Raw genomic sequence first — 12,670 nt, 5'->3', positions numbered from 1 at the left:
CTACTTACTGTAGGTAAATTGTTATAATAGCTAATCTAACTTGCTATAACATATCATAAATAAAAATACATTTTAATTTTTGTTTATGGGTAAAGGTTTTTAACATGGTCAGCAGAGCAAAACAAGCAAAATGTTTAATCTAATAACAAAGAGGGCAATTTTCATTTATTTCACATTATACCATGTGAGTGCCTCTAAATGAGCCTCCCAAATACGTTTTTAGATTAAAGTAAAGAGGAACCAGGAGGATTGCAGATTTTTTTGCTGCATTATTTTGAATGACTACATTTTTGTTATGGATGTTTACAATACAACTTAATTCACCATTAGCCAGGTTAGCTACACGTTCATTTTTATTTCACAAAACACATACAAATGATTGTGACTATTATGCTGCTTGTTTCTGTTTTAGCACAAATTTCAGATTTTCGCAGGGGGTGGGGGGGAGGACAGACAGACAGATAAATAGATATTCGACTCGCTTAACCCAACTGAGGCATTGTTATAAAAATACTTATTTTGCTAACTACAACCGTGATATAAAATGGAAAATATCATACCTATCTGAATGTAAATTGCTGACATACCTCTGCTTAATGAACCAAATAGAAGATATAAATAGACGAAAACACAGATAAGCCCACCTCCTATCCTGGCGTTGTAGGCAATTCCCACAATACAGTGCGAGTTGTTTGCGGACGCAGCCACTTCTCCTGCACACCGCGTCCCGTGTCTGGGAAGAGACCACATGCAAGTTATTAGACCGACTAACACACGGCATGTCTCACCAGGGCAGCTGTGTCAAATGCACGAGTAGATACACATACACGCTAACATGTCAACACACACATACAACAGAATAACATTCCACCAGTCATTGCAGCAGTGACAATCGTCAAAAACCTTTAAAAAAAAACGGTACTTCCAGATACAAACAGACACACACAGCAGCATGGTTCAAATGTCAGAGTGCTCATCTCCCAACCCAAATTGTATACGTTCAATCCAGAGTGACTGTGACCATGTTGAAGTGTTCTTGAGCAAGATGCTGATTCCTGAGGTGCTCTTGATGCTGAGTGTGTCATCATTAGGTGAATGATGATAGAGTTAAAGTGCTCTGAGTACCTTTAAAGGTAGAAACATGCTGTACACGTAGTCCATTTACACACACTCAAACAAAGAGAGAGAGAGAGAGAGAGAGAGGGGGAGAGAAAGAGAGAGGACACACACACACACAGAGATGTGCACGTAACCACCCACACACACACACACACAAAGCCAATAATCAAACAAGTGCAACTCATAATTCAAAGAACTGATAAGTTGGGTGCTTGAGACTCATGATACAACTTGCATAAATGACGTCAATGGTGAACCAGCATCCTGAAACACATTGTGTTCCACCTTTGAGGTATTGCTTTATGCATGTGTGGCCTAAATATTTAAGGTTTCCCACATGTTGGCACTGATTTTTCCCATTTGAGCATCTGGGATGGAAGACATGACGTTGCACCCGAGCAAGGATGACGTTAGCCGAGCAGAGGTCGCTTTGATCATGCTGGCAGTCACGCGTTGACTCACTCGTGTCCACGGAGGGAAAAATGAACATAAAGCCTATTTTGAATGAAAGTTGAGCATTTTTGTAACAATTTTAAATCACTAGCAGTCCCCTTGGCGGAGCTTAATGAGCCAAACTGGCTTCAGTCGTCTTCCCTCACTTCATTTCACTTTACTAATCCATAAAATCTTCGGTCTGGCCGCCGTTCCGCTCTTTGTACTTTGCTCGTATTTTCCATTTTCCGCACATCTGCGTCTCACTTGTTTCGAGTGATGAAGCCAGAATAGAGTTGGGGCTGCCATAGATTTGCAGTCGGTGGAACAACAGGCACGCTCCCCTCACACCAGGTGACCTCACACTTATGCTTTGCTGTGTCATTCTGTCATCTTACAATATCTCAAGCCCATAAAAGAGGTGAAAAAAAATGACTTGGGGCAACTACAGTAAAGTCGTGGACAAAGTTTTTTTTGTCTAGGCACATTAAATATCACAGACATAAAATGAAATCAGGCTAATTAAAGTGGCATCTGTCCGCCGCATGTCTCTTTAAAAACACGTTTACACATACACACACATACAGTAAAGAATGGGCTGTGTCCAAATGTGCACACTATTGTGCACAAGCATGGGGTCACGCCATTTTGTAGGGGTGTCCAACTGGCAAAAAGAAAAAATGTAGTGCACTCAAAATTATCCACAATGCGCTTTGAAAAGTAGTGAACATCGATGGTCACTCAACCGGTTGTTATAGACCACAATGCATTGTGAGTATGAAAAAAAATGACGCAAGTGGTACATTATACACTACGTAAATAATTAATTCACTTTAATTGAAAATACGTACAACGAAGGAAATAAAAAATAAACGCATATAAAATTTGAGGTGGCACCCTAATTTCCGGGCACATCAAGTTTTAAAACCTTACCCTTTTAAAACCTTAAGTTAAATGTCACTTTTAACTGCAATTACGGTATTACATCTAGACAGAAACATGTCCCGTTATTCACAGAAAAAAACTCACCTACACTATTCATGTTTTCATGCAGTTTCTGAAATGTCCTAAGATACCACAAGAGGTTGTCAAAGCCCTGCCTAAATAGGAAAGTGGACCTGCGTGTATCACTAATGTTCTGGGACTGGTGTCACAAATCAAATACTAAATTTCAAACAGACTACAAACTGAGTTTTTTCCTTCAATGTGTGCCAGCAATCAATCACCCAGCATGTCGTTTGTTGCTTTGTTGATCACAAAAGATGAGGGAAAAGTTGTGGCAAGACAGCTCGCGGCTTCTTCATCATGACAACACACCAGTTTACAATGTCCCGATTATCAAACAATTCTTGGCCAAGAAGATCCGTGCTGAAACAATCCACTTACTTAACCTGTTTGTTCCCCTCATTCTCAAGCTCAAGGGGGTCTCAAGGGGACCCTTTTAGAAGACGAGGATGCCATAAACATGACTGTGAAAACAGCACAGCTGACGAGCCCGGAAGAATTGTGTAAAGCCCAGATTTAACTACTGTAATTAGTCGAGAATAACATATGCAATCGTATTATACGCACCCGCCCAAAATCGCCATTCAAAAGCTGATTTACTTTTGTACTTGTGTAGTAATTTGACAAATTTTTATTTCTCGTGTTCAGTCGTGTATTTTTGGTGTAAAGAGAAGTAAGTGCTCTTACCTTGCTAACAGTATCGACTGTCAACACTCGAGCCTTCCTCTGGGCTGTCAGCGTTTCCTGCTGGGGGACAAAGCCCTCTCGCGTGATGTCACAAAAACGAAGAAGAAAAAAAACTGATATGTGCCGAATGTCTCTGAAGATTACTGAGCAATATAAAAAAGTTGACGTGGCGAAAAAGACTCAATTTAGAAAATACTTCTAGCCGTGCGGGTAACCTACTTTTATGCACGACATCACGCAAGACTTGTTTGTTTTTGTTTGCGGCCATTTCCTTGTTCACCCCCACACCCTCCCACCTGTTACGGGACAAATCCACTCATGAGGCCGTCATGATTCTTGGTGAGCAGTGCCAGTTATGCTATATGAGTTTATAAAATTCGACATTACATATATTGGAATGAAAGTACACCCTTTTCTAAACCTATAGATACCAGTTAACCTTTACAATATGCTAAATTTCTATTTTGTGTATTTTCTCATGTAATAGTTCCTCACGACTTTTGAGCAAAAAAAAAAGTGTTTTTCTCGAAAAATTACAGTATTTATTTAGGTGCTTGTAAACATTGAGGACATCAATTTCTGTGGATATTTCACTATTTGCGGCAGGGCTTGGTTTGCTGTAAATGAGGGAGGTGTTAATTTTTCAATATGGTTACACACCGATTGGACTCCTGGCAATCGCTGCAGTTAAGAGTAATACATACAATGATTCAAAGTTTTTTTTTCATACTCTTACTTGTTCTCGTTGGTTGCGTCATAGCGTGGCATGGGATCCAAGTCATTACCGTTCACATCAAAGCTGGCTTGGTGGTCCTGGAGAAGAAGACACTGTTGTTAGGGTGAGGAAGAGGAAAAGAAGAATGAAAATGGGGAGGAGGAGAAGAAGAAGGAGAAGAATTGGGAAAAGGCGAACGAGAATAAGGACAAAATACTAGAGATGTTGTGACCAACAATCATCTGCACGTGTGCTGTCATAGAAAAAGGTAGAGTTTACGTCGGCATCAAACTAAAGCTCAGCCTTTAGCGTCAACACATTCAACAAAGAGTGTGAATCATTTTTGTCTCACCTACAGCCTCGGGCCAACAACTTCTAATCGGGCCTTTCAGTGTGAGTGTGTATGCGCATGTATTCGACATACCTCAACATGCACGTACAGCGTAACCGCAAACGCACACGAGGAGTCACACACCACATACCTGCACACCCACAAGTATGAAGATCGCAATGTAAGCTGGAAGTCACTGATTCAAAATAAAGCAATTTTACAACAAACTATGAATTTCTATGATTTGGGGACGCCAATAGACACAGTGTTGTTCTGAAGAGTTGTCATGTATCATAGAAGTGGGGTGAATGTCATGGGCACACAGACAAGTAAAACACAACATGTGCAGTGTATATACTGTATTGCTATCACTTGGCAGCACGTTGTGGCCGACTTGTATCCCGGAAATTTATATTTCAGCATGAAATCTTGTGTCAGAACTCTGCACCCTGCACGAATGTGAAGTGGAGTTCCGCTGCATCACACCAGCTCTTGCCCATGCCACAGGCATTAACAATACTATCACAGATGCTGGCTTTTGAACTTTGCGCTGATGGCAATCCCTATTTTTCTTATTTGGCCCACAGGACACAACGTCCACAATTTCCCAAAATAATTTGAAATGTGCACTCAGAACCCAGCACGCTTTCACACTTTTGCGTTAGTCCATCACAGATGAGCTTGGGCCCAGAGAAGCCAGGGGCGTTTATATGTTGTTGATATGGCTTTTGCTTTGCATGGAAGCGTTTTAAATCATATAGATTTAGCAACAAACAGCATTAACTGTCTTTTCTGAAGTGTCCCTGGGCCCACGGCAATAGTCATTACACAACGATGCCAGTTTTTGACACATGACAAGACCAAAAAAAAAAAAGATAAAAAGAAAAACAACAAATTGAATGACCTAATGAGAGCTCATACCTCTAAAAAAAAAAAATTCGACCTAATTTCCCCTTTTAAGGGCAGTGTTTATTCTTCTGAAGTGGATGATGCAAAGGGGGCGAAGCTCACTTGGTCACTTTCTGCACTAAATGTCCACACACACAAAGACGCGCGCGCACACACACACACACACACACACACACACACACACACACACACACACACACACACACACACACACTGGCATACATACACACTCACGTAGTTCTGAGCAAGGTCTGGGTGGTTGCGCTCGATGCCGTCGTCCAAGATGGTCACCACCACACCTTTGCCCGTGTAGCCCCGCTTCCATGCTCCCATGATATTCATGTCCGATTGGCAGTTGTGCACGTCATCATTGCAGTGCTGTAGCAGCCAAAATACGTAAAAAATTGTGTCAATGGTCAAATGAAGAAATAATCAGGCAAGTGAGGATAAGTGTATGGGACATGCCGCGGACCAAGGTTTGAATTAGGGCTGGCCAATTAATTGACATTTTAATATTTTTTGGCTTGTCAAGATCTTAAAAACATTATAATTGATAAACGATTAACGTGCTGACCAGTACAGGGTGTTTGAAGGTTACAGATGTTGTGACAGCACTATGACTGCACCACATTGCTTTTGCAGCAAACGTTACAAGCATGTAATTTTGCCCTCCCTGAGTGTGCTAAAACTCTTTCATGATACGCCAGATGGAGTTAATGAAAAATAAACACACAAGAAAAAGAATTACACACATTGTACATTTAACAAGACATGCTTCATTTTAAAAAGATCAATCGTCATTTTAAAAAGATCAATCGTCATTTTAAAAAGATCAATCGTCAGTGCTTATGTTAAGTAAATGTTAAATCTAGGGGTGCACCAATAATAACAAACCAATCTTTTCCAGCGATCTCATCTCCCTCCTCAGAGGTCTGAAAAAGTCAGCCACTGTCCTCTTTTGCTGAGATGACTAATAGGCTTTTCATTTTTATTTGAAAGAACTGCTTCATGTGCAGTTAAAGCAACAGTTTGTATTATTTCACAGATATTGTTTAATGTTTTCCAATAAAATAAGATTGGGACTGTGAAGGTATATGCTTTCTTATGAAAAAAAATTGAGATCGGCAGGTCAGACTTTTTAAAAGATCAGATATCGGTGATCGGCCAGAAAATTGTGATCGGTGAACCCCCAGTAAAATCACATTGGCATGCAAACAGGAAATTAGCATCAACTTCCGGGAATAATATTCCTGCAAACAACAAATATTCACATACATACATACATACAGCCGGGTAATATAACAATACTCAAAAGCCCTATTTGTATTTAATCTGTGAAAAATGAGTTATATTAATTTAGCTCAATCGCAACTTTCTTCTTTGACTTTTCTCATCTCATTGTATGCGTGTATTCATGCATACGAGGCCAATGCGTGCACAGCAAGAACAACCGGTAGTTAATATTATTTATCGGCTGGGGGGGGGGTTGGGGTTGCAATTATTTTAGTATATTCTTACCGGTATCTTATTTTACTCAATTTATTTTAAGGATTCAAGGAATTTTGTCGTACCAACACACATACACATATGGCAGATAATACGATATTTGAGGTCCCAGGTTAGCCAAATAAGCCTCAACACTTGTGAAAATAAAAATGTAATAGCAAAGTAAGATAAAACAAATAACGGTGTGGATAAAACAGAAGGAAAATGCAAGAGGCTTGAATTTCACACGATAACTACACGGCCATTTTTGCACATGTCAAAAAGAATAGAGTTTTCAAGAGTAAAGTGTTCAACGTGTAGGGATGAATGGGCATCAGGGTATGATGGTAGTTTTGGCAGTTGAATAGATATGTTTTTAAATCAATTCATAATTGTATTTATTAATTGTTATTTTAATATCAATGAAAATAATCGTGATTATTAATTTTTTATTTTCTAGTTTGAATGTGTGTTTGAATACTTCATGTTGAGGTCGCTCTTTCTTTCAGCATGTGGCTAAAAAAGCCAGAGAAAAAGAAAACTGCGGTACACCGAGATGTCAAGCAATCAGATGAGAGCGAACACACAAAATAGCACTTTCGAACACTGAGGTTTTGTGTGTGAGGTGTATTCAGTAGTTTTTAATCGTACCACATAATTTTTTTAATAAACTGATAAAGCGCATATGAACCACCCTTCTCAAAGTAAGCATCAAAATGTGTATGAAACGCCCCCCCCCCCCCCACCACCACCACCACACACACACACACACACACACACACACCTACACACACACACACACACACACACAATACAGTTCAGAGAATTCTGTTCAAAAGCCAGAAAAATATTAAAGTATATGGTCAAAGTATTAGCACTTATCTACACAACATCAACCATTGACAGAGCTGAGAAATACTAACGGCAGAGAAAGAGCAATGATCTGAAGGGGTGCGCAAACAACTTGCGATAAGCAGCTCAAATCTCTGCTGTGTCGATCTAAGCTGCCTTGTTTAAAACTGAAAAGAATACGGCATAGTTCTCTTTATTATTTCCTTCAGAATATTTGTGTACATTTCATCTGATTGTGTTTTTTGTAATATTTGAGTTTTTTTCAAATATTTTTGTATGTTTTATCATATCTGTTTTTAGGGAGGAAGTCCACCACCATCCTAGAGCGGATGGCGTTTGACTGTTCTATGCCCCAACTTATCTTTCATTCACAAAAAAAAAAAAAAATCCTTCAGCTCCTCTGACCCAGCACTAATCGGAGACCGAGAAACGACCTCAACTGAACTTTGACCTACAAACCAGCTTGACGGTTGACAAAGGGAAAAAAATGTTTGGGTGGCTTGACGTACTCACAATGTACCACATACTGCTCCACTTGGCGTCGTTGTAGAAGATGTTGTTGGGAAAGGTTGGGCTGCTGTGGGTGTGGCTGGACAGAGAGAGGGGCGGAGCCTGCTTGTAATCCCTCTTGATCCTCCTCTTCACCACCTGCTGCTGGATCCACTCCACCTGAAACATTCCATTAGAGTCCAAAGTCATCCAACAGCACGTTGTAAACCTCAGCTCAAGAAATGTATCTGTTCTGTAACTGTTTGCAAACCGAAACCTTTGCCAGCCAAGATAATGTTTCTCATCCAAATTATTGCAATGAATATGTTCTGGCCTCAGGATGAAGTTTTATTTAGCTTGTTTTTACAGCACAAAAAAAGAAGTGAAAAAACACAATATTTAGAAATAACAGCACATACATTAATTAGCTAACTGTTGCGCAACGTCATTTTTGCATATGGTACTTTATGCGTTGGGAACCTTATTGTATTGCATTGGGATGTGCTGGGCCGCTACTGGCAGCTATTATTATTAAATGTTGTGACCTTGGAGGCCGACTGATGTAATATATAGCAGATTAGGAGTATTTATATAAGACCTGGTCTAAGTGAAACCAAGACATGTCTGCCATCTACTGGTCAATTGTGACATTACAACTGAAAATGACAGTTGACCCCTACATACTCGCAATTCGTCGCCCACACATATTCACTGATTTTGTTTCAGAATTTAAAAAAAAAGTTATTTCAGTATCTGGATTTGTAAAAAAAAATACAAATAAAAACGTATCCTTTTGTATATAGAATATTTTTTCTCTTATTGAAAATTAATAAAGGGACCAAACAATTTAGTCGGGGTCACACACAGCCCAACATTTACCCATCCCTGGTTTACACATTTGTTTATTTGTTTTGAAACTAGCCGAGCCGCTATCGAGGGTGGGCTGTCCAGACCCATTTTTATTGTGTAGAAAGGGTTTGTCTTGCCAGGCTAAATCGACCCATATACTGTACCATATTTCATGTTGCCGAATGAAACAGGTTTCTAGGGCTGAGTTTTCAATGAATTCCAGGGGTGAAATTATTACACAGTCACAGGAAAAAAAAGGCAATTTTCCGTAACAGCATGACCACCATATGGTTTAAAATTCAGCCAGCCTAAAATTTTATATATTTTTAAATTTAGAGAATATTTTTAAAAAGAGGAACTTTTAAAACATTTTTATTACAACTTTTTTTTTTTTTCAAAATTAGTTTACCGGTAATTAAAATCTAAAATGTCCAGTAAATGTTATTTAAGTCTAGTTTGAATGACAGACATTTTTGCATTTCCATTATTTCCTAAAGGAAAACATGACAATACATCAAACCCAGAAGCTTGACGGGTTTTTTTTTATACTTTTTTCACCGTCTCTATTCACTCTCCGGAATTATGCCACGGTCGGCATCTAATGATGAAGGTGATGCAGAACTTTAGACCACAAAGAGAATAATTTCCAGGCAGCACAAGTAATTCTTCTTCCCGAACAATTTCTACGCGCATAAAAAGCTGGAGCGTTTTTCAACACGTCGATACGACTTGAGAGCGAGACTGACATAATGACTGCGGCGTGATTATCCGCTTTCATGCGCAGAAACAATTTGCCAGCTTCTCTGGAGGGTTGGGAGGCGGCGAGACGAGATAAAGCCGGGAGAAGAGGAGGCTTGAGGAGAATGAGTCCCTGGGGAGTCCAAGAAAAGAAGAGAAAAGACTCCAATGGAGTGAAAACAAATAGCTGGAGAAAGAGAATTGATTTTATAAATAAGGGTGACTTAATAACTCAATTGGGTAGCTCTCTACAGAGGCGTTCAGGTCTCTTCTATGTAGGAAAAAATGAAGACGAGGCCACCTGGGAGAGAACAAGAGTTGAATACCGACTCAGATAGTCATTATTAGCCTAATGCCGCTACGCTATATCTCTGCGTCTGCCTGAAAAACACAATAGTGTTCATTAAAATATGCTTGTCTACTTAAAACCACTGGTGTATGATTGCAATTTGCATACATTAGCATTTAAATTCCATCCGTGCCATAACTCCGGGGGGACAGTGAAGGCGTCGTTGCTTTATCAGCACACAGTAAAGACGAACACGACTGCCACAAACCCGCTTCGACAGCACCTCACATCTATTCTCAGTAGTTTTCATTTGTGTGAATGCTGTAGTGTTTGCTTATTTCGCAATGCCTCTTGAGACTTTGCTAAGCAACATTAACTTTTATACATGCAAATAAAAGTAAAATGATTTTTGGGGCCAGAAATCCTTTGTGTTTATAGGCTACAATTGCTCCACCATGACGGAGGTCAGGTACACTTGTCTAGTGGCATTACAAATGGCGGGTAAAATAAAGCATGGCACTTTGTGATGGGGACAATAACCAATTAGGCGGTCTCGGACGTTGTGGAGTTTTGATATTAGAGTTTTGTGTTTCCTGGTGACTCATCAAACAAGTGTTTCTCAATTTAGCGTCACCCATATGTCTAGTATACATGGTTCAAATTGGGTAGCAATTGGGGGTTGGGGGGGACGAGTTTGTTTCAGAGGGAACTCTGAAAATAGCCAAAACGATTCTAAACCAAAATGTGTCACAGTGTGCATAACATATAGCTTTTCACTAGTGGCCAACCGTCGGCAAATAGTTTTGCTTCGATTTGAAAATTTTGTTACATGGCTCAAATTCGGTAGCAACTGGACAGAATCTCTGCAAAAAGTTGAACGTTGGACCATGGACCCCTTTAAAAGTCCAAAATTACCCTAAAATGGGCACTTCAACAAACAAACAAAAATTGGAAGACTTCGTCTTCACAGGCATTGGGTCTACTCATACCCCCCCCCCCCAAAAAAAAACCATTCATGTGGCCATGTAAACCTGGCTTTGGGAACTCAATGTTCTATTAAAGAAAGAAAGAAAGAAAGAAAGAAAGAAAGAAAGAAAGAAAGAAAGAAAGAAAGAAAGAAAGAAAGAAAGAAAGAAAGAAAAGACTCAATGTTCATTGGTGGGGCGCAAAAGTTGGGCTGGTCCTATGTTGCAATGCTCCACAGTGGTGCCTCTTGACTTAAACCTTTTATTTTTTGCCTTGTGTTGCAAGGCAAAATTTGACGTACGATCGAGCATCAGATATGCTGCCGCTTGAGCGAAGTGAAAAGGAGCATTCACAGGAATGCAGACTGCCCCTAAGTGGCTTTTTCTTTTTTTTTATGATTGTTTTTCAGTATCCCACTAAAATATGAGGAGCGTGTCGTATCTTTTTTTACTCAGGTGCTAGTTATTTACACGGCTCTAGAACATGACATTTTTGGTACACTACACAGTTGCTTTTTTTTGTAAAGCCCTTATCTATGGCATCTAATCGCAACAGAGTTGGAAAAAGGAAACACTAACATTGTGGCACATGAATGTGACCAGATGGATGCCATTATCATTATTTTGCTCCCAAGCACTAACAAAGTCAGTTTGGATAAACTTAAACTTTTCAAACAGTTTTGAGCTTTTAATTGACAATAATTTTGTGCTGTACAGGACATTGCTTTAAAAACAAATATTGCATTGGGTGTTCTTAAGGGTTAAAAAAATATACTTTGATCGATGTAACGGACAATCAACTCCTACAGACGACCCTGGCCCCCTAATTAGTTTGTTAAATTGTGCTTCCACTGTATTCTACTGCTGGGTCATACAGACAGGTTAACACAGGGGTGTCAAACGCACGAGATGATCTTGTAAGGTAAAAAAAATGAGTAATGTCGGACGACCAAAATCAAAACGTATAAATTTGTAATTTCATAAGCAACCCTCAGATGAGCAATGCAACTTGTACACAGAATTGACCTGGATGTCATTATTTTACACACAAGTGCAACCTTAAGTTACAGTTTGTTGGAAAAATAAATAAAAACATAGACCAACATAAAACAAACATAAACGTGCTGAATATGACACGCATTCAGCTACTGGTAACACAAATACATATGACATGGATTAACGTCCTATAACTTCATTAAATGCGCCACACAATGCATTCTGGGAACAATCTCTCTGCAAAACAGGTAAATATAACACGCCCGGAACTCATATGGGCCAAGTGTTGCTGCCTGCATTTGCATATGTGTTGTTTTTTGGAACAATATATTAACAGTTGAGCCCCGCTATTTAGAGCTGGCCTGCACATCTCCGTATAACTGATGCCAATTGTTTTTAAGTTATATACCATGATTTTACTGGTCTGGCCCACATGAAGAAAAAACATTTTCCTTCATGTGGCCCCTGAGCTAATACCAGTTTGCCCCCCCCCCCCCCCAACTGCAAATTCATACCAATACTAATGATAATTATAAATAAATAAATTCTAAACAATAAGAAATAATTTGTGAGGTAGCTCAATTCTGTTGCTGCTCAGAAGAGTGGCTTTGCACTTTTCAACAAAGATTTCAGCACAGTTGAATCAATTTTCTGGATGATCTACCGCAGACAAAAACCTTCCACTGTATCGGATGCCAATGACACGCTTTGTTCCCCCCGATAAAAGTCGTCACTTATAGCAATGTGGATACGTCAAATTATGTCCAAATGCATACAAAAAGACAATATCGTGCTCCGCTTCTACCAGA

General features: G+C 39.5%; 1 protein-coding gene across 2 annotated transcripts in view; it reads right to left on the bottom strand.

The window, feature by feature from the left end:
• The window catches only part of pcsk5b (proprotein convertase subtilisin/kexin type 5b), an 85,562-nt gene that overhangs the window by 59,465 nt on the left and 13,427 nt on the right, over positions 1 to 12,670 (bottom strand). For both annotated transcript variants that reach the window (XM_086075972.1, XM_086075973.1), the window contains exons 3-6: positions 8,049 to 8,204; positions 5,433 to 5,576; positions 3,980 to 4,056; positions 645 to 733 (exon numbers count right to left, since the gene is read on the bottom strand). In XM_086075972.1, the coding sequence (XP_085932098.1) occupies positions 645 to 733; positions 3,980 to 4,056; positions 5,433 to 5,576; positions 8,049 to 8,204 (466 nt within the window). The remainder of the gene's footprint in view (positions 1 to 644; positions 734 to 3,979; positions 4,057 to 5,432; positions 5,577 to 8,048; positions 8,205 to 12,670) is intronic.

This window comes from Leptonotus elevatus, chromosome 5, assembly GCF_054856555.1.
Source record: "Leptonotus elevatus isolate MCC_2025b chromosome 5, RoL_Lele_1.0, whole genome shotgun sequence".
Taxonomy (NCBI): Eukaryota; Metazoa; Chordata; class Actinopteri; order Syngnathiformes; family Syngnathidae; genus Leptonotus; species Leptonotus elevatus.
This window is presented reverse-complemented; position numbering and strand designations above follow the sequence as displayed.